This window comes from Biomphalaria glabrata, chromosome 4 (genome assembly GCF_947242115.1).
Source record: "Biomphalaria glabrata chromosome 4, xgBioGlab47.1, whole genome shotgun sequence".
Classification (NCBI taxonomy): Eukaryota; Metazoa; Mollusca; class Gastropoda; family Planorbidae; genus Biomphalaria; species Biomphalaria glabrata.
In genome coordinates this window covers 51035071-51061927 of record NC_074714.1, presented here as the reverse complement: position 1 = coordinate 51061927, position 26857 = coordinate 51035071, and the positions used below count along the sequence as shown (strand labels likewise).

General features: G+C 34.9%; 2 protein-coding genes across 4 annotated transcripts; one reads left to right on the top strand and one right to left on the bottom strand.

Annotated features, from left to right (window-relative positions):
* Positions 1 to 57: 57 nt before the first annotated feature.
* On the bottom strand, positions 58 to 19470 carry LOC106077896 (uncharacterized). 2 transcript variants are annotated; one of them, XM_056027920.1, is made up of 6 exons: positions 19427 to 19470; positions 16931 to 17050; positions 12987 to 16449; positions 12323 to 12520; positions 10626 to 10905; positions 58 to 10048 (listed from the first exon to the last, which is right to left on the bottom strand). In XM_056027920.1, the coding sequence occupies exons 3-6, from the start codon at positions 16374 to 16376 to the stop codon at positions 5658 to 5660; spliced, it is 8259 nt and encodes a 2752-aa protein (XP_055883895.1). In that variant the 5' UTR covers positions 16377 to 16449; positions 16931 to 17050; positions 19427 to 19470; the 3' UTR covers positions 58 to 5657. The 2 variants fall into 2 exon arrangements, with proteins under 2 accessions (XP_055883895.1, XP_013094048.2); XM_013238594.2 differs by having other exon boundaries at positions 12329 to 12520; positions 19427 to 19469.
* Positions 19471 to 19539: 69 nt separating this feature from the next.
* LOC106077899 (uncharacterized) lies at positions 19540 to 26856 on the top strand. Of its 2 annotated transcripts, XM_056027927.1 has the most exons (3): positions 19540 to 19704; positions 21976 to 22045; positions 23758 to 26856. In XM_056027927.1, the coding sequence occupies exon 3, from the start codon at positions 23769 to 23771 to the stop codon at positions 25212 to 25214; it is 1446 nt and encodes a 481-aa protein (XP_055883902.1). In that variant the 5' UTR covers positions 19540 to 19704; positions 21976 to 22045; positions 23758 to 23768; the 3' UTR covers positions 25215 to 26856. The 2 variants fall into 2 exon arrangements, with proteins under 2 accessions (XP_055883902.1, XP_013094050.2); XM_013238596.2 differs by lacking the exon at positions 21976 to 22045.
* Position 26857: the final 1 nt, after the last annotated feature.

The window sequence follows — 26857 nt, the reverse complement described above, 5'->3', positions numbered from 1 at the left end:
GAACAATCACATAGGGTTAAAGGAGGAAGAAGCGAGAATTGGCGGGGGAAGGGGAGGTTATGCCTATAGTACTGGGTCTAGATACAGACTGTACAACACTCACACATTGACAGACCTACAGCATGGTAGTCATGACATCATAAGTGGTAAACAATATGCTCGTTTACCGTGTACTGGTGCACTAAAAAAAAAACAATGGCGGCACACAAGTTCAAAGGTTGCTGTGTATACCATAAAGCAGCTTGTTAAACGATGTATTTCAATGAGACCAACTATGTACATAAATAAAAAGGGGGGTGGGGGAGAGGGAAATCGAATACACGACAAAATAAAATAAAAATGTCATCACACTTTCAATAGGTAGTAATAATATATGTATATATGGAGAATAGTATACTTTGTCCTTCTGTGTCCTTCTTTTATGCATCCATATATTTAATATATGATTTACATATCAACAGATTTCAACTGCTCTATACAGTAAATGATGAACACAGTATAAATGAGAAAAAAAAAAAATTTCAGTTTTACAGTAAAATATGGATATTATAGAATATGTGTATATATAAATAGATTCTTATAAAATATTCAACTGACTTATTATGCTTTTATTGTTGTTGTTCCTGTAAAGATAGAAAACAACAACCAAACTTTGTACAACTTATATTCAAGTATTTTTTTTTTGTTTAGTATATGCTTTTTTTTTTGTTGTTCTATATATTAATACACACACAAAAGATATAGGGTAATATACAGTTCAACCACATTATATTAAGCATAGTTAGTTGAAAGTACAGCTTACTTTGTAAATTTTTTAAAAACAAGTTTGGCAGAGCTAAGACTTTTTTTTCACCCCAGTTATGGAGAAAACTTAATAAAAATAGATTTAGTTAAGAAGGATGGATATTAAGTTTGTATATAACAAACTCATATAATTAGGTTTTACATAACAATGCATGGTGGCTGTGTATATGTATGTATATATATATATATTGTAATGACTCAAGAGTAAGATGTGTAGAAGATGGGTTTAATTGGGTATTTCCTTAGTGACTGGACAGTACATTAAAAAGTTAGAACAGAAAAAGGTTAGAGAATAATGGACAAGAAGACTGCTTGCAGTGAATTTTGACGACGTGGACTGTGCCCTTCTTAATGTAATTCAGTTTAGTGTTTAAAAGGCCAAACTATCTTATTCTATACTATTGGCTCTGTTGGTGAGTTGTATATAAGTACTGACAGATATCATTGCAAGTAAACAGTTTGTTCAATCACATCTCTACTCAACTAGACTCTACCAACAATGGCAACATAAAAATGCCACCAACAATATTTATATTAAAGTTTACATTCTAAAGAAATACTGGAAAGGTGATTTCTGGTAGGGGGAAAGCAGTTATATATAAGGACAAATTAACACCCAAGTTTCCGATACAATCCACTATTCATGATGGCTGTCTGACCTGATCAATAAAGACATAAATCTAATGAGATCTTTTCAATAAATGTTAAACAGCTCAAAGATATTACATTCCAACTTTTGGCAAACAAAACAAAATCATTTATATATTGTGTGGTGCACAATAGTGTGTGTGGTGTATAGCATTAAGTAAGATTGAGTGGTGATTTGTATTTACTGTGGTGTAAGCTCAATGCTGGTAAATTTTTTATCTGAGTTTGATCTTTTTTTTTTTTTTATATAACTTGAATGTTCTGAAAAGCCATGGATATTATGCTCTAATGATCCAAATGACTGTTTTAATCATACAACATTTACAATTATGAAATAATCAAACAGTATCAAACAATTTTTTTTATTTAAATGAAGCAGCAAGAAAAATAGGTCAGCAGCTGAAATAAGTTATTAATGAAGTACTCTGCCCATCTCATGGCTAATCTTTGTTTAGAGTGTTCCTATAAAGAGACTAGCACTGGTTTACTTTCAAGTTGAACTGTTTTACTTTTATTTTTTGTATCATAGCACATCATTAACTTTGCTTTTGTTTCACTAATAGTCAAATTTACAAACAACAGTAACCAAGATTTCCAACATGTCTGTAACTAACATATTTTCTGAGGGGTTGCTTATAAGGGGGAAGAGACTTCATACTTTATAAAAAGAAAAAAATGTTCAAAGATCTAGTCTAGACGATTTCAGAGCTATCTTTCTGCCAAAAATAGAGCATAAATAGTTCTCAGATATAACCAAAGGGAAGCTATTGCTAAAATTCTTTTCCATTTCTTAAGCCTTTTGAATTAAAAAAGGCTAATACACAGTGGCAAGATAAATAACTTCACCCCATCAACCTCTGAAAGTCAATAAAATATACAATTCTGAAAATTGTTTTAATCATAACCTTTAGTCTTTCATTTGTTCTTAGCTAATTCAAGATTTCATTTTTTTTAAATATAATGTGTAAATATCAATATAAAAAAAAATAATGTTTAAAATCACAACAAAAGATAAAACTGGTATTGTAGTATGTCCTTCACAGCCTGGTATAAACTTTAAGCTAAAAATGATGTTCACATCAAGTGGTATACAACAAGCCTATGTACACCCTTACTCATACACACGACAACAAATCTATGTACACACAGTCACACAGTCTCATGCTATGTACAGCGAATGACAAAGGCTCTAAAAATAAAATGCTGAAAAGAAACCACACTCATGGTTATGGATATTTTTGCGGTAAAGATACAGCAAGGTCAAAACATACACAATTTGGCAATGACAGCTTGATTAAATGGTAACTTTTGTACACTCCAATAAATGTCTTCATTATCTATTTACATAGATATAATGACTGTAGCAACATAAATAAATAAATAGAACAAACCAAAAATGAGATTGTTGAAAAACTTTGATCATGAGGCTAAGAAAAATGCTTCATTACAAGTCATAAATGTAAAACCAGTAATAGATTATGGACTGTGAACAATAGATTGAATCTGTTAAACATGGTCATGAAAGAAAAAAACATAAGGTTGACAATTACTAACAAAAATTTTTATTCAAATATTATAGATTTATCAATTGTCAAATAAATTGTACATTTATAATAGTGGTTAAAATAATGTAAGTAAAAGACCAAAAATTAGTTCACTTACTCTTGCCAGCATTAAAAAATGTGGTTAGCGCCTTTTAAAAATATACTGGTATACTAAAACACTAAAAGGAAAAGATCTTAAGTTGATGTTTGTTGAGTACAAAGGATACAGCACCCAAGCTTAAAACTTGAAATAAAACTTTGGCGTTACAAGTCAACAGTACTAAGACATTGAAGAAACTACCCAAAAAAAATTACAAATAGCCTTACGAGTTTGTGTTCAATTGTCAACATGCTGCCTTAACAAAAATAATACAATGAAGCCATCAAAGTATGTAAAGAAAAGAAAATAGAGATAATAGAGAAAGTCTATTCTTGATTAGTTGGATTTACAGATAGGAAACCAAGGAAAAAAAAAAAAAATTAGCAAAAATGTTTCAAACAAAACAATAAATTTGCTTTTCATTTAAATAAGAAAAAAAAAAAAAAAAAAAAGATATTGTCCCACACATATATCTCTATATGGGATGTCTATGTACAGGTTGTCTTTAGTTAAAAAAAAAAAAAAATCACAAGAGAACTAGTGCCTTCAGATGAGTAGCCCTTCACAACCAAGCACAAAAGTGGCTCTTTGAATCAATGTGTATAAGTCACAAACTGATCAATACTTTAACCATGCTCTTGTTAGAAGTGTGTTTGTCACCACTGTGATTTTATCTGTACAAGAGATTCTGTAAGTTGCAAAACAGCTACACTAATGGTGGCTCACAATGATTAAAAAAACAACTGTTCCATCACATTATGTTTTACATAATACATCAATCTCTACAAGTTGGTCTGCACATTACTCAGCTATTATAATAGTGACCAAATGCACACAAATAATTGAATCTAAATAGTGGTTTAATATGATTAAATAGTCAAATCAAAAACTTTGTCAAACTCATGTCTATATACACTTCTAGTTTTTAAATAGTTCACATTGTCACAATTTGCATATATCACACAGATAAAGCAAGAGGAAGTAAAATAATTTGAACATTACAAAACAAAAAAAAATCTTTGATAACAAAGAAATAACCAGAAACATTTTTATTGCTAAATGACAGTCAACTTGAAAAAAAACAACAAAAAAGTTTGGGGATAGGGCTTTTAAAACTCTAAACCAATTTAATTTTTAAAAGTTCTTAAGACCATAATTTCTCTGTGGCCGATAGTATTCAGTGGGTCAGTATAAATGACCAACCACTATACTTTTCCCAACCCATTAGCACTGGATGAACTGAAGGAAAACTAACATTGGGAATCCATGGCTCCCTAGAATGTCAACTTTAGAGCATTTCTATTACCAAGAGCTTGGCTGCCAATTCCCTTCTAATAGATTTGTTAACTTTTCATTTGCTAAGGAAACAGGAAAATGTATGAATGTTGTGTAACACATCAAGATGATGACTTGAAAGCATTCTTGCCTATTTCAGCATTCCATGGAGATACAACAGATACTATGTGATGCTGTGAACAAAATCAATGTATTAATAAGTCCTCTTTTGTTGGGTTTTGCAACATCAAAAATCATAATCCATCTGCCATATCAGGAGTTTCGCTCCTAATCAGACAAGCTGAACTACAAATTTTTAAGTATCTCTGTACTCCTAAAAATGTATCAAGTTTTTTCTATCCGTTAGCAGCCCATCAAACAACACCATGCTTGGTGACGCTGGTATTACATGATCTAAAAGGAGCAACAGTGTTGATCTTTGGCTAATCCTGGTCAGTCCCCATTTGGTCAATAAACCAAGAGGTTAACAGGCCAGTTAAGTCTTAAAGTTTGGCTAAACATTGTCTACATTTTGTTCTGAAACAAATATAAAATAATGAAGCTTATAGTATTCTTGATGACCTTGATGATTGATTGTTTTAAGAAGCAAATGACAAACAAATGAAGAGGGATCAAATTAAATTTCTTTCATTCAACTTTTCATGGGCACCTTTTTTTTTTAAAGTCTTGGGAGCAGCATTCTTCAGACTGGTGCTGATACTTATATACCTAAGTTGTAATGTTAACTAGATATAAATGTTGAATGAAATGAGTACCTACATTGAATCAAGATAGATACACAGTTCCTAGATTTTTTTAAGAACTAAATACCTATGTTGTATCGATGTCCTACTTTATAATGACATTTAATGTCTAAAAAAAAAAGCCCTGTAAATTGCCCATAAACATGAGGAGAATTCAATGGATAAAATTACATGTTAGTAATGTATCATCTCAAAAAGCTCCATAGATTTTCACAAGCATAAAAAAGATTGAATGGATATTAAACTATGTTCACAAATGTTCCACCGAGATAACAGCTGTGTATGAAAGAACAAATATATTATTAAGTCATTAGCACTACAATACAGGCTTGTGAATGGGGGCAAGGACATTTATGGAAAGGGGAGGGGATTTTTTGTTATTTAGCATGCTATACAATTCATTATAGCAAAATGCTTGTCTGTAGTTTTCCATGAGCAAGATAAATATTACAATACGAATATTTGTACATTTATATACACAACATAGGAAATAGATTGAGTCAATCCAATGTGGTTTTTTTTTTAGTATCTGTAGAGAACACTGCGATAAGGATCCTGCATCTGGGGTTCATTAGATCTGCTCATTAAGTCTCTGTCTTGGGGCACTGTTGACGGAGTAACAGGATGTGTGTGTGACAACTTGGATGGTGCACCATACTGGCGGTCGTCTATAAATGAATATGGTGTATTTTGTGGATACAGCCCTCTGTGTGCAGCAGCCGCATAGTCTCTTTCAAACATGGCATGCTGCGCTGAGGTGGAGTGGGACAAGAACGCACTATTTACATTGTCTGTCATGTGCTGAGGGTGGTGATATGACATTGGATTGCTGGCATACAAATTGAAGCCGCTGTTCACGCTGGGTAGGCCAGAGAACATGTCTGAGGAGCCAGTGGACGGGGGTAGGCCACGGAAGTCAGGAATCCCAGCTGAAGCGGCGGTTGATTGTCTGTAGCGCTCATCAAATGGTTTTGCTGCGGCAGTGTGTGCAGTCCTGGTGTAGTCCAAAGTGCCTGTTGAACTAGCATATGGTGTCATAGCATTTGGAAAATAGTTGCTTAAATCAAATCTTTCTAGCTGGAAGGTATCTTGAGTTTGGCTGGTAGACAAGGACGGGAACATGGCCCTTTCCGCAGACTGGCGGACAGAGGGATCAAACATAAATTCTCTACCGGTCAGATAGTTACCTTTGGAAGGGAAAAATGAGCTAGGGGTTGTCATATTTGCTTGCCTTGACATGTAAGGAGTTTGCCAGTGTGTAGGCCTGGCATCCTGAGTAGCCCAAGCATTAGCAAATGGATTTCTTGGCATGGTCTGGGGCATAGAGGGAGATGAATACATATCAGTTCCTGGCATGGTACTAGACCTGCGCAACAAGGAGGAAGAGTTTGACTGCAGTTGAGAAGTATCAGGAATACGAGATAAGCTGCTCCTGTCTGATGGCTGAGGGGGAAGAAAAGGCCCAGACATAGCCTGATGCTGAAACATGGCTTCAGCCATAAAATTACTAGGGACAGGAGGTGTCGGGAAAAGATTGTCTGGCTGTCTTAGATAACTGCCCTCTCTGCTACTGCCCACTGAGGCAGCAGGATGAAGCGAGTTTAAAGATGAGAATGCATCAAATGCTGGGTTTGGAGGTAATGGTGTGGCAGACTGATGATCAGAGAGCCTGGGTAGTGATGACGGTGTGTCCCTCACATACAAGGACTCATGGTGTCTATCAAAAACATCCATTCTTGCACGAAGGTCTCCAGGTGCAAGTAATGGCAATGCACTTTCAAGGCTTGTGATGACACTACTAGGGAGAGAGCTGATGGGAGACTTACTGCCCATTTCCCGTAGATCCTGATGTGACTTTCCAACCATAGCTTCCAGCTCTCTCAGTCCGCTTGACAAAGGTTCTAGTCCCCCATTAGCTGCTCTGTTGTTTGCGGCACTCAAGTTTTTAAGATACTGATCGAAAAACTCCTTATCAGCATCAGTGGTGTGATTCTGATCTTGTAGAGGTGGTAGATCATACTTGACCTCTCTTCCTATAGTATCAGGTGTTCTTACAGATGCTAAGTGCTCCGTATGGGACAGTGAGCTGTGCATTTCAACATGGGGTTGTACCATTTCTGACGACCCGGTAGTCCTCATTTCACCAGCATTGTGAGCTGGCATATCATTTGATGCACTACGGGAGTGCATTTCAACTGAGCCATGAGGATGATGAATTTCAACTGAGCCATGAGGGTGATGCATTTCAACTGAGCCATGAGGGTGGTGCATTTCAACTGAGCCATGAGGGTGGTGCATTTCAACAGAGCCATGAGGGTGGTGCATTTCAACAGAACCATGAGGGTGGTGCATTTCAACAGAACCATGAGGGTGGTGCATGTCTACTGAGCCATGGGAATGATGCATTTCCACAGAGCCATGGGGATGGCTCATTTCTACAGAAAGAGGATGATTTATTTCCACTGAGCCAAGGGGTTGCTGCATTTCCACTGAGCCTTGTGAATGGATTTCCATTGACGGAACAGACTGTACAACAGACATAGGAGCTTCTTCTGAATGGACAGAGTGCTGCTGAATGAGATTGGTTGGTGGTGGAACTGAGAAGGGAGTATTAGGGCCAGGAACTGAAAATGGGGTATTGGGTCCTGGCACAGAAAATGGGGGCACCAAAGGTTCTGGTTCCATTTCATCTTCAGAGCTTTCCATAGGAGGCGGTGCAGGTGCTCTGGGTGGTGTGAGAGGTATGTCATTGCTCACTTCATCATCTGAAGATTCATCTTCAGGTGGAGGAACAGATTTAGATTCTTCCTCATCCTCTTTGTCAGGTTCTGACAGAGCTTCTTTCTCTTTGTTATCATCAGCATCCTGCAGGTCTGGTGTTATTTCTTCCACAGGGCTATTAGGTTTTGTAATCTTTTCTAGCACTTTGTCATCATCATCCCCATCAGGATCATTATCTCCCTCAACAGTATCAGCATCAGAAAAGTCTCTGTAAGGACTAGCCTTCCCTTGGAGCATCATCTCCTCAGAGTACGCTGGAGAGTGGGGCCTAATGGTGGCCAGTGGAAGCTGTTCTTCAATCTCCTCTTTAGACTTGGCTTCAGTTTTCTTCACTTCTTCAGACTTTCGACGCGGTGAGAATTTCTTCTCTTCCGGTTTGCATTCAACAACTTCTTTATCTGGGCATCTCATAGCTTCTACTTCATCCTCCTCTTCTTCTTCTTCTTCATCTGCTTCTACAACTTTTGCAGCTGATCTTTTCCTTAAAACTCTTTTCTTTGGAACTATTTTTGGTGCTTTGCTTGCTTTAACTACTTTATTTACTTTAGCAGTTGCTTTTTGCTTGGCTAAAAGCCTTGCACTTGGCTTTCTTTTAGGAGGAGCTAATTTTCCCCTTTTCTTTCCTTTGCTCACAATGGGTGCTTTCGGTGCTAAAACTCTTCTAGTGACAGCTCTAGGAGAGGTTTTGGGAGGCGTTTCTTCCTGAATTTCTATTTTTTTATTCAACATCTTCTTCCTTTTAGCTGGGGAAGGTGTTTGCTCGTCTTTGTTTGGTGATGGCTCACCATTCTGAGGTTGACCTTTCTTTTTCCTACTAGGCCTTGTCTGTTCTGGCTCCTCATTAACTGTACTCACTACTCTGTGAGCAGCTGACAAAGATCTCTTTCTCTTCATTGCTTTTGGGAATTTAGGCTTGTGATCTACAGGGCTTTCTACTTTTTCTTCAGCAGTTATTTCTACTGAACTCCTTTTAGAATCAACTGAACTTTTCCTGGATTCCATTGAACTTCTCTTCCATTCACTTGAAAGTTTCTTAGCATTTTTCTTTTTATCTACTTTCTTTTCCAATATTTTTTTCTCAGTCTTGTCTTTCTTTTCTTGCTCCTTTTCCTTCCTTTCTTGTTCTTTCTTTTCTTCCTTTTCCTTCCGTTCCTGCTCCTTCTTTTCTTCCTTTTCCTTTCTTTCTTGTTCTTTCTTCTCTTCTTTTTCCTTCCTTTCTTGTTCTTTCTTCTCTTCCTTTTCCTTCTTCTCCAGAAATTTTTTCTCTTCCTTTTCCTTCTTCTCTAGCAATTTTTTCTCTGCCTTATCTTTTTTCTCTTGCTCTTTCTTTTCAATTCTTTCTTTTTTCTCTTGTTCCTTCTTTTCTGCCTTTTCTTTTTTCTCCTGTTCCCGTTTTTCAGCCTTTTCTTTCTTCTCTTTCTCCTTCTTCTCTAGCAATTCATTCTTCCTTAACAACTCTTTAGGTGGAGGGGGGAGAGGAGGGAGAATAGCCCTTGCAATCTTGTCTCTTCTGAAATTTCCAGGCGTCTCCTCCTCTGATTCATTATCCGAATTAAATTCATACAGGTCTTTTGGATCCCTTGAGATTGGAGTTTGTGTTGAGATGCTCTGTTCTTTCATAAGGGGCTTAGGTGACTGTTCTTCAATACGTTCAGGAAGACTTTCCCCCATTGATTCCTCCTTAGCCTCCATACTCTTTTCATTTTTCTCTGTGCTGTCTGTATGAATGCTAGACTCCCCACTGCTGTTTAATGATACACTTGTGTCTAACACAGAGGTGCTAGAACTCTCTTTGACACTGACATCATCTGCTTCCTGAGCAGGAGTCTGAACTGGTGATACGTCCTTCTCTCCTTCTCCCGTGATCATGATGGGATTCTCTATCTGGTTTTCACTTTCTTCCTTCACTTTTGACTTCACCTCACTTCGCTTGGGGCACACTGAGGTATCAATAATATGGTGCACTTTCTTCTTGTGCCAGAACAATGAGTTCTTTTGCTTGCACTTGAAGTCACAGAGATGGCATTGCACCGGTTTTTCATTTGTGTGTGAGCGGAAATGAACTTTAAGGTTGTCTGCATGTCGAAACGATTTACTGCATCCAGGCCAAGTACAGTGGAAGTTGCGTTCACCTTCAAGATATAGATAAAAAGACATAAAGAAGAAGAACAAACTTGGGTAAACAAAGATAAGATATTCAATATCTTGGATAAACTAAGATAAGATCTTCAAAAATTTGGATAAACTAAGATAAGATGTTCAAATTTTGTATTAATATGTAGGAACTTTGTTTTAAGATAATGGATTAACTAAAATATTAATAAATAAAATTAATAATATTTTAGTTAATCCATTAATTATTTTTACTTAAACTGGGCACCTCCATGCTACTATAGCATGCTCAAAGTGCTCTAGTAGTGCTCAAAGTGCTCAGCAAATATTTCAAATGAAACCTCTTATAAAATTTTAATTACTAAGCATAATCCAAACCTGAGTTATCACTTTGACAGACAAGCAATTTACGCTAATCAGGGACTTCTTAAATGTTTTTGCTAAAGTCTAATTTTTCCTCTTTATTCAAATTGTGTGCCTCAATAAACTAGATTGTTACACTAGATATTAAAATGGTAAAAAATTAGGTCCAATTTAGCGACAGAGTAAGCTTACTTTCCCACTGTATCCATACATAAGTCTACTTTTATTACTCACCAGTATGTGTAATTGCATGACGTTTGAGGTGACTGCGTTTAAAGAATGAATAGTTACAACCATCCACTGTGCAAAAGAACTTTTTGGGCACCAGCCTATGGAATTCTTCTTGATGGCTCTTGAGGAACTTTGGTGTTCGGAAGTTTCTGTTACACCCTGGAATATTGCACGAATAAGGCCTTGTGGCTGTGTGGATTAAATGATGTCCTTTCAATGCTCCAGTAGTTTTAAAAGTTTTCTTACAAATTTCACAAGCAAAGGGTCGTGCCAAAGTGTGAACCTGTTTTAAAAAAAAGACTGAATATCATTGGAAGCAAATAAAAAAATTTTGGAATTATAAATAAAACAGAAGAAACTAAAAATTAAAAAACAAAATTTAGAAAAGACACTTAATATACATTTTGTATTTACATTTTAGGTCAACTTCTTTGTTGTTGTTGAGTACTTTAAAAAAAATCTATAAATATCATACAAATTGAAATCCATTATAAAATCTTAAAATTGGTGATGTTATTTTCCTGAAACATTTAGGTGTGCTTGTAAAATATAATGCAATTCATTTCATGTTGACTTTCTTTTTTTTTTTGGTTAATAAAAAAATAAAAACCCACTAAAATTGCTTTGATTAATTTTATTTTGTTAATGACATTCTCGTCAACTGTTGGTTTAGAACAGAAAAGCTTTACATTAACCGCCTCCATAGATCATAAAGACTGAAAGAGGTGTAACTTTTTAAAAACTTCTCAATGTAACTTTTGCGATATTAAGATTGAACAAAAGAAAAAAAAATGTCTTTATTATTAATCTTAAAAAATCATCACAAAAACATATTTTATTTAGACTGAAAGTGAAATTGTGCGAAAATGTACTGACAATATTTTTAACTACCAGTACACAAGAAATTGGAGGTCACAAGCAGAGCCGCCACGAGGGTAGTGGCCACCTGCATACAAAATGTTTAAATGTCATCGCCCCATTTCATGTAGTGTACAAGGATGAAGTATGTAAAGCTGCACATGTATAAACAAATATTTTCAAAGTAAATATTTCTAATTAAAAAAGCCACACAATTTCAATGTAAGTTCTTATCAAATAAAACAACTAAATTATTATTTCATACTTTTCATTGAAATCCAAGAATTTAAAACAACAAATTCTGAGCCAATTTTTTAAATGACTAATTCTAAATTAATTGACGCACTTATCTGATGTTTGATTAATAGTCTTTCAGACTAAAACAAACCATATAACAGAAAAGGCATTCTTTAAATCTTATACAAAATAAGTAGTACTAGTGTTAAAAATATGAGCTGCGAAGGTTCCCGAAAAATCGTTCCAATTTACAGTCAAAACTAACTGATCTTATGGAAAACCAATCAGATATAACGGAAAGGAACTTTTTGAAGAATTAAGAGCATTATACATTTATATGAAAACTGAAACAGGTCCTTGGAAGTACTTGAATATATCTGTATAAATAAGTTTTCCTTACCTTTTTTAAATTTAGTAATTGTACTGCCAAGTGACAAGTATCAAAGGATATTTATGTAGAATCAATACTAAATTAAAAGTGTACAACTGTAACGTGGTTTAAGTTGATTTAAAAAAAAAGAGGTAATCATGGATTAAATTTTTGGCCGCCCTCGTGCAATGCACATAGGACAATAGGTCGCTGCACCCAAGGTTAAAATGGTTACCTTTACCTTTCTGTGCCTTCTCATATTGTCTTCTGTAGAAAAGAGCTTCCCGCAGTCTGGACACTGAATATCCCGATCCTTGGAAGCATGCATGTTCTTGTGGTGTTTATGTAGGTTCGCCTTGTAATTTGTTCTGTACTCACACAGATCACATTTAAACTTCTTGGGCTCGTCTGGGAAGTGAGTGTGGTAATGGACCTATGAACACAAAATTAAACAAGGTCTTACATAACAAATTTGTCAATTGTCTTACCAGATTTTCAGGTTTTGATTGCGTTAGAATAAATAAAAATCACTAGCAATTATTTCTAAGTTCATTTATTTAGCATATTCGCCAAAACATTGTTATGTTTTTTTTTAACTCTTAATTTAAAAGAACTATTGCTTAAAGTATAGGGAGAAGAGAAAAAAATGATTGAATTTTAAACCTTGCATTTAACACAAGGTAAAAATAAATAAAATATAAACAATGTTTGAAAGAAGTCTTCTAACCAGACTTTAATTCTACTAGAAAACTGGTTAATCCTTTTTACTCATTATTTATTTATTTAAAAGTGATTGTTAAGTATTTGTAGACATATTCAGTCCAATTACTATTAATATCAATGACTTTAAAACTTATTAGAAATATAATTACATGCTTGTAACGATATAGTTTACTAACCCGAAGTGATGATGCATATTTAAATTCCTTCTCACACTCAGAGCATTTATATGGTGTTGGACCTTCACATGTCTCCGTGTGTGACTCTATGCTGACTTGGTCACATTTGACATACCTGTTACACACTTTACATAGCTTCATGTCCAGCTTGTCCTTATGCTGGTCCATAACATGCTGACCTAGTTTAATCCTCTCATCAGCCACAAAGCTGCAGCGGGAACAAGGGAACACACCATGGGTGAAGAGATGCCTGTTTAGTGAGGCCATTTTTGTGCACCCATAGTCACATTTGTAACACTTGTAAGGCATGTTGACATCCAGCATGTGCACCTTCTTCATGTGACGACTGAGGGCTGACCTGCCCCTAGCCTGATGTTCGCAGTAGGCACACTTGACAAAGTCCAGCCTCTTCTTGTATTTCTTTACAGGCTTGTTGTCATCCCCACCACTCTCAAGCCCAGTATCCTGATTCTCCTTCTCCGCAGAGTTGGGTTCTGCAGACGTCATTTCATATTTAATCTCTGGCTCATGGACGGGCGTATCCTGCTCAGAGCCACCAGATGTTGAGGCAATGCTTTCACCTATATCTGATGTTTCTACTCTGGTGATGAGGATATCTTTATCAGAAACTTGCATGGCATCAACACTGTAAGCTGTGGATGGGTGGTAAATATGATTGTCATCACCCTCCTTAACAGCATCAGATGTACCTTGCAAAATTTTCTTTTTAACTACTGTGTCACTATCTTTTTTAACTATGTCCTCTGAATCAATAAGACTCTCTTTTGCAGGGGGTGAAGATTTCTCAGGCACATTCACTTTTTTTCTGATCTTTTTTACTCTAGCTACTTTCTTTATGTCAGAATTTACTTTGTCAACATTGAGCAAGATGTCATCATTGTTTTTGTTTATTTTGGAAACTAAAATATCAAGATTGTGACTGTCTACTCCTTTATTTTCTTGAATAAGCATGTTATCCCCAATTTTATTATTGTTGTTTTGCACAAGTTCTGAATTTTGAATGATACTCTGTGCTTCCTGAATTTTCTTTTGTTGTCGAAGTAACTCATCTCCAAGGCCACTTTCAATAGGAGGCGTTGAATTAAGAACATCAGCCACAACAAAAGCCAGGATGCTGTCTATTCGATCAGCATTAGTTTTACCCTCCTGCCTGGGACGTGGTGCCACGCTTTTAGCTGCCATGCCAATCGGTCGCTTCTTAGGAGGTGTAATAAGCCTTGGCATTGGCTCGCTATCAGAATCTGAGAGATCAGTCTGAGTTTGACCGTGTGCCTGATTACAAAGCAAAGTAACAGAAGAGTCCTCCTCTTTCTTTTCTGGAATCGTTACAACAGCCTTGATGCTAGTTTCACTCTGAATTTCAAACTGATCTTTAATAGCTGCCTCTTCTTCTTCTGTTAGAACTAAGTCTTCAACTGGTTCAGGAATATATACAAAATTAGCAATGACATAGTCAATAGTCTCAGAATACAATGCCCTACGATGAGCACTTGACTCTTCATCCATGGGAATTTCAGCTTTCTTCTTTGGAAGTCGCTTTGATTTTTTTGTGGGGTCTGTTTCATTGGTAAGAGACTGATCTGTGGTCTGAGAAATAGATTCATTGGATGCCAGCAAGTCATCTGTAAGAGACATTGTGGCTGTGTTGGTTGGTTCTTCCAGGGTGTCTTGGGACTGGTCTAATTCTGTCTTTGAAGATTTCGGTGAATGAGCATTAACAGCATTTCCATCAGAGACTGATGATAAACCTGGTGTCTCATTCAAATCACTCACCGTTTTCATTGGTTCTTTTTCCTCACTCAAGGGACTAAGCACTTTAGAACTGAGATCAGTAGAAACTTTGGGATCTGGAAAAACTATTTTACTTGCAATAACAGTATTACTGGAACAAAGGGAATTAATTTCTATTGCATCATGTGATTTCAAAGCTTTGGAATTCACATCATCAATGCCATTGTGTAAGGGACTATGTGTTTCCTGTGTCGAGTCTTGCAATTCTATAATACCTGTTTTCTGAGCCTTTGAATTTTTTTTCTTTTGTTTCTTCAAATCTGCTTTCTTTACTAGAGGAGCATCTTGGTTACATTGTTCAGTGTTTAATTCTTTTGGCTCTGTCTCTCCTTGTGCTGGGGAATGCTGGGAAACAATGTTTACAGAGACATCCTCTGCAGTCCTGCTATCATTACAACTGACGCTGTTTTGAGACTGTAGCGTGATGGCACCCACTGCAGGCTTGCATGATTTTGAGAGGTTCATAGGTTCTTCTTGTTCAGGTAGATGTTGGAAATTCGGAGAGAGTGTTAAGCTATTGGTGGCAGCAGTGGCCAGTAAAGACATACACACAGAAGGAGAATGTTCATTGGGAGACACTTGCTTATTTAGAAATGTAATAGCCTGAGAGGTTTGTGCATTCAGGTTAGCATTAAATACAACAGTCTGTGAGGTGTGGCTGCTGGCTACACAGTAGGGCAATGTCAAGTGGTTTGGACCATGAGCACTAGAAGTGAAAGGTGAATGACTGTACAACTGGGATGGTGGTGGAGCTAACGCTAAATGATATGGGGCAATACTTTGGTAGCTGTCAGGCTGTGATATAGACAATGACGATGATGGTGACGTAATGTTGACTGTTAATGGGACAGGGTGGGCTGTCTGTGAGAGATGATGAGTCCTTGTATCAAAAAGGGCATGGTGTGAATAATTAGTTAGCAGCAAGCTATTGGTACAGCTCAAAGAAGAAGATGGTTGATGCTGCAGCAAGTTCTCCACACTGTGTTTTTGAGAAAAGTCTACCTTTTGAGGTAGCTCCTGTTTGGACTGTGCATCAGTGGCACGAAGCACAGCAGAACTAATTACATCAACAGATTCTCTCAACGGTGAAGTCTCATGTGGAATATCCCCATTATTTAAAATTCCTAGTGGCTGACTTGAGGATTCAAATTTTTTATCCAGGCCTCTTCGCTTTTTTGGTGGTTTAAGAATAACTTTGTTAGCATTAGCTGGCACCTCTTCTTTAAGCGCACTGTTATTGGAATCTTCAGATTTAGAGCCAGCTACAGTTTCTGGCTCCATGCTTTTTTTTAGACTGTCAGTAGAACTCAGACTAGTCACACTATCAATGACCTTAAGATTTGCTTCACTGCCTATGGGTAAAGAAGAAACTGTAGATGACACTGATGGTGGAGGTGTCAAGGAAGTGGCAGCTACCATTCTGCCCTCTTTTTCCACTAAAAGAACAGAAGTTTTCCCCTTCCCATCCAGAAGACGAGCACACTCACTGGCATTAAGCACCACCTTAGGAGAAGGTAGGCTGAGCCTGAGTTTCTCCTCAGAAACCTTTTTGTGGCTCTTATCAACCTTGGTGCGCATTGTTTACTGTAGTGAATCCTCCTGCTAAGCAAAAAGATTTACACCATCACTGCCTTCTCATTCAAAGAAATCACTTGAAAAACAAAAAGAAAAAATAAATTAATTAGAATTATTATCACTAAGAGAAGAAAAAAAAAAAGACTATACATAGAAATACACTAATATAAGCGAAACACCAATGGCTCACTCATCTAACATGAAAACTCTGGGACTGCTCACTAAGAAATAAAGATGATATCGTGAGTTGATTCACAATCTAACAGCAGAAATTCAAACACACACACACACACACAAAAAATTGAGCCTTGTATCCTCAGTAACTTCCAAAAATGGCAGCAGTATGTTATTGATTTTTTAAAATCTATATTTAATCCTTAATAGCACAAAATACACTTACTTTGTTTGTTTTTTTAAGCAACAAAAAAAAAAAAAGTTATAAAACAAAATGAAGTGAATGTAAGAGTAATTTTTTTAGCAAGTGGAAGTAAGGGATCATTGTATTTCCAATTTTTTTCTAGCATTGCAATAAATCTAAAAATAAAAGTAAAACCAACCTATGAGGTATTGTAGTGTTAGTGTAATGTTAACCCAAATCCATAATCCTGGGGAGATTGAGTGATAATATCCAGATATACTTCATCTTGGAAGGCAGAGACACCCATTTTATGAGCAATCTGTAACAATGAAAAGTTATATTATAAAATTTTATATGAAATACACATTTGAAAAAGTGGTAAAACAGTGGACAACTAATAAATAAGTATTTAATTAGGTTTTAGTTGTCACTAATACTGAAGTATTTGTGTCCCTACTGCTCTAAGGGGAGAGTTAATACAGTTCTTGCTGTATTGTGTCAATGTTAAAGTACCATTTTCTCTCATAGCAGTTCATTATATATTCATTACATGATTATATCACAAATAAACAAAGACAGAACAAAAATCTTTCTTTCTTAAAAACCCCATCCTGAAAATATTCCTACATAAATTCTCTGAGTATTCTTCTATTCTACAGCTCCTGAATTCAATAGCTAGATGTAGATTTAGCTTTTACAACATAACAAGACAAACAAAAGAGTTTATGCAGCTATCATTTTGTGCATTTCAATTTCACCTATATCAAATTTTTGGGGGTAAAATAAAGGGTTTGTAATAATGAACCACTACTGGTCATAACAAAGATATAATCTAACTAGATTTAGATTATATATAACAATATTAATAAAATTTAGTAACTTTGCTGCACCAGTATCTATAGACAAGTATAGTGTAGTATAAACCAGACATTTTAATCAGACTGCAAAGTAGACCTCTATACTGAAGAGTGTTAATGTTATGCATACTTTAAGTAGTATCTTAGATCTATAACGGAAAACCTGAAATTTGGTCTGACAAGGATTATGTCTAGTGAATGAACAGATGTCTGTTGTGTGTATGACACGAGTTTCCCCCAGAGGCAAAATTTTGCCTCTTATTTTTTTATATGTGAAATAGTGTAACTACTTTGATCATTTTGATACTGACTCTCGAGGTGAGCTCTCCTATCTCAACGTTCAGATCATTGTTTATTTTCTATTGCTGCACTGCGATGGTACTAGGAAAGAAAGAGCACTTGCACATATTGTTCTAGCATATGAAAATAAAATCATTCTTGAAGGTTTGCTGACATTATTAAGTCTGAGGCCACTGAGGGCAACAAATGGGTCTGAAGCCAACCAAACTACTTCATTTGAGCTTATCAATAATAATAATAACCTTATGAATTAGTGCATAATGTGTATCACCAATTAGATTTGTAGGAGTATAATTGGTAGATCTGTAATAGATTTAAATCAAATAAATAATCAGGATGCGTGGTGGCTGAGCAGTAAAGCAGGAGTCCTGGTTCGAATCCTGGTGAAGAAAGGGATTTTTAATTTCTGGTTCTTTGGGCGCCTTTGAGTTCACTCAGCTGTAACGGGTACCTGACATTAGTTGGGGAAAAGTAAAGGCAGTTGGACATTGTGCTGGCCACATGATGCGTTCTGTAACTGTAGGCCACAGAAACAGATGACCTTTACATCATCTTCCATATAGACCACAAGGTCTGAAAGGGGACCTTTTTTCTTTTAAATAAATAATCATAATGATATAAATACTTAATGTCTTCAAATTATTGATTAAATATTATTTTGTCAAGTACCAAATTTCACTTCAACCTGTTCAGTCTGTTTCATGTAATGTAAAAATGTAGACTTCTCTACTTACTACTAAAAACTATGCTATTAGTACACTAAATAATTCTATTATTCTAGACATAGATCTACTAACTACTAATATAAGAATTTAGATTTGGGTTTAGATTCTAGATTTAGATCTAGTTAGCTACTACTTTGTCTTAGTTATTTAAATATCTATACTTAATACTAAATGATAGTAAATGTGTAATTTTTTTTAAATTGACAATAATAGTCTAGAACTAGATAGATATATTATTAGATATCATTATAATAATAATCTGATATAATCTAGATCTAAATAACTAATGGCACATACACCAAACCAGGTTAAAGTTAAAATATAATTAGATCTAGATCTATATTCTACTTCAGCCCAGCACTTCTATCTAGAATCTAGAGCTGATAGTGATAGTACTGATAGACCTACTAATTATTTTATTACCAAACAACTACAAAGATGGGCGATATTTTAATTTTATATTCATATTATCTAAAAAATCTAGATCTAAAGCAGGGTATTAGATCTATACTATTAATCTGAATCTACTATCTGGATCTAGGTCATATGTGAAGAAAACAGTAGCACAGCGTGTTATTGTATTTGAGCAAGCCAAACCAAAGCCAGATGAACAATCATGGAGTGGACCTCGTAAAATTAGGTTGAAAGCCTTCAAGAATATGCATAACTTAAGCGCAACATACACTTTGCCAAGTATGTTTAACACTTGTAATAAAGAAAATAAGGTGTATTTGTTGATGCAATGATTAAATATCCTTATTTCTTTTGGAAATCATTGCAGAAATAAAAATAAACACAGCAGAGTACACATACCTCGGCTCCTCTGAATATCTTCTAAATATAGTCTACTTCCTGCAGCGGAGAATAAATATTGCAATCTGATTAGTCAACTTTCTTCCAATAAAAGATCAACTTCCGCTATTGACAATGGCGCCAATGTGTGAACTGGATTTTAATAAACAACAAATCTTTATGCGCCTAATAATGGACGACTAGCACCAAATGTCTGTTAATAGCCTAGCCTGCTTTCAAGCTAGGAGATATCGAAAACACCAATTAAGGAAGAAACAAACGGCAAATTTTATTTTAAGGTTCACTTCGCTTATCTATTCTAAAAATCTAGAATACTTAGAATTAGAATCTGAAGTCTCAGTCTCACTGAGTCTGTGACTCTGTCACAGTAGTCAGTGGTAGTCACATAAGTCAGTACTGTAGACTCTAGAAGTAATATAACATTAACAGCTAGATTCTAGATCTATATCCACTGTTTGACTGAATAAGTGAATAATCATTAATCATTTTTAATGACATTAATAACTGAATTTCTATGATTATGGATACTCAAACTCACTTCAGTTATTAAATATTATTCTAGATATTACTATTAGATCTAGACTAGTATTACTAGTAAGTTAAGACAGTTAAGTTAATAACTTAATAAGTAAGATCAATGATAGTGGTCATGAATGACATGCAGGCTAACTTTAATTTGACTCATTTGATTTCCAAGTCCAAGACAAATATTGACTAGATGATCATACGAGTTACTAGATCTAAAGGAAGATTAATAGATATCTAGAAACATTCTGACAAAGACACAAAACTCAGGCCAGTATTTATTCAATCAATTCAATGAATTGAAGAACTGTGTTGAAGTGTTGGTTGATTGGCTTGAAACAAGATCATGAAAGAGATGGCAAGGGTAACAAATGGTGGAGCCTGTACTTTGACTGAGAAAAACAGGCTTTTTAATATAAAGAACAATATCCATTAAGAATAATCTTCGTTTACTTGAAACTTTTTAGAATGACATTTTGTGACAATGTTTCATTAGCCTCTTTATTGTAATTGATAAGAATCAAAAGTTTCAATAATTTTAATAGATAGACTATAGTATCTAAGATAGATCTACTTACAATTATTTATTTTTAATATATTTGCATTTTTATATGTGTAATGTGTGAGCATACACCTGATTTCTATGTGGCCTGAGGGTCAAAATGTGCTCACCCCTGGTCTAGATCTAGCACAATTTTTTTTTTTAAGTAGTTATAAAGTAGCAATTATACATAAAACACTAAACCATCATCTTCAAATACAAAACCAAAATTTAATAAAATACTCAGAAAGACACAAAGATAAAGGCACATTCCTCATCCCATATGCTAGCACAAATCTGTACAAATACTCCTTCTTCCCTAGTGCTAGAAGAGCATGCCAGGAAAACCAGTGACTTGACAGAATTTAAGTCATTGGTTAATATGCATGACTGAATGCATGACGCGTAGGACGTAATCATCTTCTTTTTTGAAGTAACGTCTGTATTATATAAGATAAGATCTAACTCAAAGTGTCACTAAGTTAAGCCACCTAACTAGATCTATAATCTAGATTCTAGACAATCTAGCTAGATCTAGATCCACTAACCACTCGACTCGAAGACTAAACTAAGTCACTCTAGATTACGCTAGGAGAATCTAGATTATTAGTATATCTAGATAGATTCACTAAGACTAATCTAAGTCTAGTCAGTCTAGATCTAGTGTATTCTAGTCTAGATTAGAAATGTAAGATTAGACCTTTTTTTTTTTTACACTATAAATATATCTAGATCTAGAACATCTATATATTTAGTAATTTAGTAGAATTTAGTCAGTCAATAAATAATAGATATATATATATATATATGACTATTAGTGAGCTTCATAAAATGCCACAGAGATCCTTCTAAGTCACGTGTCTTATTGACTCTACTAGTTTTATAGTTTAAGTTTAATTATAGACAAGATCTCTCTAATTAGAACAGTTAATAAACAGCTAGTTCTAAGTTTTACTGAGGATTGAGACTGTCAATTTTCATTTGAGACGAGTTAAGTCTTAAGATTCTAGATCTAGATTAAATTCGATAGATCTAGATTTTCATTAGTGAATTATCTTATCTTATATAATACAGACGTTACTTCAAAAAAGAAGATGATTACGTCCTACGCGTCATGCATTTAGTCATGCATATTAACCAATGACTTAAATTCTGCCAAGTCACTGGTTTTCCTGGCTAGCTCAGGCAACCCATTCCATGCTCTAATAGCACTAGGGAAGAAGGAGTATTTGTACAAATTTGTCCTAGCATATGGGACGAGGAATGTGCCTTTATCTTTGTGTCTTTCAGAGTATTTTATTAAATTTTGTTTTTGTATTTGAAGATTATGGTTCAGTGTTTTATGTATGATTGCTACTTTACTTTTGAGCCTTCTATCCTGAAGGCTTTCTAAATTTAGTGATTTTACTAAAGGTGTTACTCTAGTCAAATGTGAATATTCGTTTGTTATGAATCTCACTGCTCTATTTTGTGTCTGTTCCAGTTTCTTAATGTTTTCTTGAGTTGAGGGGTCCCAAACGGAGGATGCATATTCTATTATTGGCCTAACCAAGGTTAAGTAACATTTTAGTTTTATGTTCTTATTTGATTTATAGAAATTTCTTTTAATAAATCCTAATGCTTTGTTTGATTTTTTTGTAGTTTCATCAATATGTGGATTCCATGATAGTTTTTCATTTATTATAACACCTAGGTATTTTGCGTTTTTAGTCTGTGATACTGGTTTGCCATGAATAAGATAAGTGGAATTAATTTGTTTTAGTTTTTTTGTTACTCTTAACAACTGACATTTTTCTGGGTGGAAAGACATGCTCCAATTTGATTCCCATTTCTGTAATTCATCTAATTCTCTTGGTAAAATATCTGTGTCTTGTGTTGTTTTTATTGTTCTATATATTATGCAGTCGTCTGCAAATAATCTGACTTTTGTTCCTGAACTAATGCAATTTGGTAAATCATTTATGTAAATTAAAAATAGTAGTGGACCCAAGACTGTACCTTGAGGTACACCTGAGTTTACTGTTATTGGTGTTGATTTAGAGCCATTTATTATTACAGTTTATTATTTATTATTAGATCTAGATTCTAGATCTTGTATCTCTAGACCTTTATGTTTTATGTGGTTTACAACCCATTGATTGGGCTGGGGCTTGAATGATAATTTGCCAGGAATCGGCTTAGACCATCATATTTTTTTTTTGTCTAAGTAGAATGTAGAATCTATAGATAGTTTTTTGCTATAGTTATAGATTTAGTTTTTTGCTATAGTTATAGATTTCCAAACCTTCAAGTACTTCTCAAAATTGCCAGTCAGGGCTGGCTTAGATAATTGGAGGCCCTAGTTGAAGTGAATTTGGTGGCCCCAAATAGAATAGAGAAAAAAATTTACGGTAAAAAGACTAAAGTTATGCAATTTATTAAAAAAACCTAGTATACTTCAACAATAACATTGAGGACAAGTTTCGCTATTTCTTCTCTATAATAATAAAGCCTATATTCCTATATCTTGTGTGAGGCCCCCATCAATCTTAGGCCCTAAGCAGTTGCTTAGTTTGCCTATGCCTAAGGCAGCCCTATGTCAAATATGAGAACACTGAGATATCATGGAGAACAATGTGTTTGATAGTCTATGCAGCTTTGTGTAAACTTTCCCGTTATGAGTTTATGGATATTGTTCTTTATATTAAAAAGCCTGTTTTTCTCGGTCAAAGCACAGGCTCCACCATTTGTTACCCTTGCCATCTTGTTTCAAGCCAACCAACACTTTCAACACAGTTCTTCATGGCATTGAATAAATACTGGCCTGAGTTTTGTGTCTTTGTTTGAATGTTTCGAAATATTGCCATTAAGAATAATCTTCTTTTACTTGAAACTTTTTAGGACATTTTGTGACAATGTTTCATTAGCCTCTTCATTGTAATTGATAAGAATCAAAAGTTTCAATAATTTCAATAGATACTTACAATTATTTATTTTTAATATATTTGCATTTTTATATGTGTAATGTGTGGGCATACCTGATTTCTATGTGGCCTGTGGGTAATAATTTTCCCACCCCTGGTCTAGATCTATTACAAATTTAATTTTTTTTTAAATTATTTTTTTGTATTTTGTTTGTTTTTAATGTAATTCTGGTCTTGTTTTTAGCAGTATATAAGTATCTTACATAATCTTGTAGAAATGCATGCCATATATGTCTGTATGTTTTTTTTAAATTGTACAATTATATTCTGAAATAAGGAAAATATTTTTTTTTCTCCTCCAGATTAAAAGATCATGAATGAGAGTGAAGAATATCGTTCTAAGCTTCGTACTCCTAATAAAAGAAAACTAGACATTGCATCATGGGGAAACTCATCACCACTTGCAGAATTTGGAGAGTTCTCAAACTTTTTGAATACTCCTAGCCCTGTAAAGAGGCAGCAGTACTGCACACCTGATCTGCAATCTGGCTTTAGCCCCCACAAGTCAGGCTATTTGTTGCGTACACCAAGTCCCCATAAGTCAAGTGGCTATTCTAGTCCCATAAGAAGTAACATAAAGAGAGAATGTAAAGGCACACCAAGCCCCCACAAAGCTGCCTCGGGAGCCGATCTGTTTGGTAATCGGTCTCTTCTCGATAATCTACCGATTCCAGATTGGGATGATAATTTTTTAGATAATTTTCAAGAAGGCTTATTTGGTTTAGGCAGTGAAGACTTGGAGGGACTAATTAGAAGCCCAGCCAAAAGCCCCAGGCGAAACCAACCGTTTTTAACCAATAGCCCTTTCAAGAAATCTTCGCCAAATGTTAGCCCGTTTAAAAATCCACTTCTTACGTCGAGTCCAAAGCTACCCGAGGATAGCCCAAGTGGGTCGCTAGTAAAAACTCCGGGAGTGGTTGGCGGTCGCCCATTAACTAGACAAAGAAAGCTTTTTCTGCAAAGTCCTGAACGTCATGTGCCATCAACAAGTACAATTAATTGGCCAACCCCTTTGCCATTCTCATCATTTGATGATACCACTTCCTCTATGCTTAGTGATATGGGAAATGAAACAACTGCTTCCACACAAAGCATTTCAACATATATGAAACAAATTGACTGTGAGGCCAATGATGATTATCCAGTGCTCCCTCCTGTAGGCTGGACAGTCCCAGGCCACTCGGCTAGTGTAATGTCCTCCGAAAAACTAAACCACAAAGGGAAAGGGAAAAGCCTGAAACACAAGCAAAGTTCCAACACGGGACATAATACATCATCTTCCTCTGCTGGCAGCTTAAATACTTCAGGCTCAAAGAAGGTCAAACCTGAGCCTCAGTTCACTTTATTGAGACCCCATGCAGAGATTCACAACAGTCAGATCTGCCTGAGGATGGCACCTCGAACACCACCCAACAAAATTAAGATTTCAAGAGACTTCTCTCAGATTCAGACTCTGCCGTCCAAAGAGCGGCTGCGCATTGTGCGCAACAGGTTCCGCGAGACATTAAACAGGGCTGTGGAGTTAGTTATTGAAAAAGAAAAGAAATTAAAAGAGCAAAATGTATGTGAGCCCCCTACTCAATCTGCTCCTTTAAATAAACCAATGAGAACAATACAGCCTGCCCCACCATGTACGGCAGCACCTAAGCCCATGAGAACAATACAGCCTGCTATTCTTCCAAATTTGTTTCCTAATTTTAATGTGCATGGACTTGGATATCCTGCTAAAACGCAAATATTAAAAAAGAAGAAAAGATAAACATTAACTTAATGTCAAACATTTGTTTGTATGTTGATATACTTTATTTATTATTATTCTAAAAGTAAGAGCAATAGATAATATACAGGGAAAAAAAAATATTGCCCTACATATTAAATTGCTTTTAATTTGATCAGCCCATATTTTTAGAATAGTTCATTTGCCCCAGGCAACTTAAATTTGTCATAGGTGGGTTAATTTGTAAAATTTCCTAAAAGTATGCTTTGTTTAATCACGACTTTTAACTGTTAAACCATTTTTTTATTTAATGGTAATTTTTCTAAAATAATTTTGTAAGCTAGCTTCTCTTTTTATCCAAACATTTTGTGGCATTTTTTTTTTTAAACCCAATCCTACATGTAGATCAAGTTCCTTCAATTAATGAACCATCATACACAATATATAAAAAAAGAAGCTCCACAAACTTAATTTTCAATAGCCAAAGACTAAATCCATTCTTTGAACACTTTGATGCGCTACCACTATTTATACATCAGTTTTGTATCCCAATACAATTTATTTATTCTCTTAATTATTTTTTTTTTATTCAAACTTGTGATTTGTGTACAGTTTGCCCTTGTAAGTTAGTTGGATAGTTTGACTATTTCTGACAATCATCCCTGCTGTGAAATGTGACATTTCAGTAACTATTTTTATTGGGCCATTACTGTAGTAGTATCACTATTAGTTGTACCTGGCAAGACAAACTGGACTTACAGGATTTAAGCCTACAAGGTTAGATAGAATTTAAAATAGTAGTTAACTTTTATGTGCATAAGGGTGAAGTTTTGCTTTTATTTATACGTTTAAATAGGGTCAACTTCTTTGTTGTTTTGAAATTCACATTTCTCGGTGCCTTGACGATTTGTTTATAAAAAGGACAGGAATATGTTACAATATAAAAGAATATCTCATCTTTTGTATAAAATACATGTTGATTTTTAGATGCTGTAGAGTTTTTAGGAGCCGTTCAAGCGGAAGAGTTGGAACTAAGGACTTCTTTGTTCCTATTAGGAAGTAAATTATTATTGTCAATGTGTTAAAATTGTGGATTTTTGTTTCTTTCTGTGTGTTTTTTTTTTTTTTCTGTAACTTTATTATAAATTAAATAGTCCTGGTGCAAAATGTATGTAACAATTAGACCTTTTTTTTTTTCCTTTAGTTCTGCACATCTGTTGTGCACTGTTAGTGTTACAAAAAAAAAAAAATTATTATTGCCATGCTTAATATCACACTCATATTTTTATTTCTTTTAAATGAAAATGCTTAGCACATGCCAGTTGATTTTTTTTTCTTTGCAGACAACTTTTCACTAGATGGAAAGATTTTGAATAATTATAAATGTAATCAAATTGTTTTGTAAATAACTAATCATATTTTATAGATCTAATAAACAAAAACACACATTTTCTTGATATTTTAACTTTTTTTTTTTGTACCAGTATTTATTAAAGTGCTGAAATATGAGAATATAGCTTGACTGTTAATTATTATCATCCATATAGATAAAAGAAATGTTTTCTGCCTTTGTTAAACCTAACATGACTCTCTAGAGGTATGATTAATTTTTATTTTACCATTGGTCATACAAGTGTTCAAAATAATTATTGTTAAAAGAAAGATTAAAACTGCAGACCATGAAC

Excerpts from the sequence above, each read along its gene's own strand:
- LOC106077899 (XM_013238596.2), top strand. The coding sequence starts at position 23,769 with ATGAATGAGAGTGAAGAATATCGTTCTAAGCTTCGTACTCCTAATAAA.
- LOC106077896 (XM_056027920.1), bottom strand. The coding sequence starts at position 16,376 with ATGCGCACCAAGGTTGATAAGAGCCACAAAAAGGTTTCTGAGGAGAAA. Across the intron at positions 12,521-12,986 it reads AATATGCATCATCACTTCGG|GTCCATTACCACACTCACTT; the intron begins GTTAGTAAACTA and ends TTGTGTTCATAG. Across the intron at positions 10,049-10,625 it reads TCATGCAATTACACATACTG|GTGAACGCAACTTCCACTGT; the intron begins GTGAGTAATAAA and ends TATATCTTGAAG.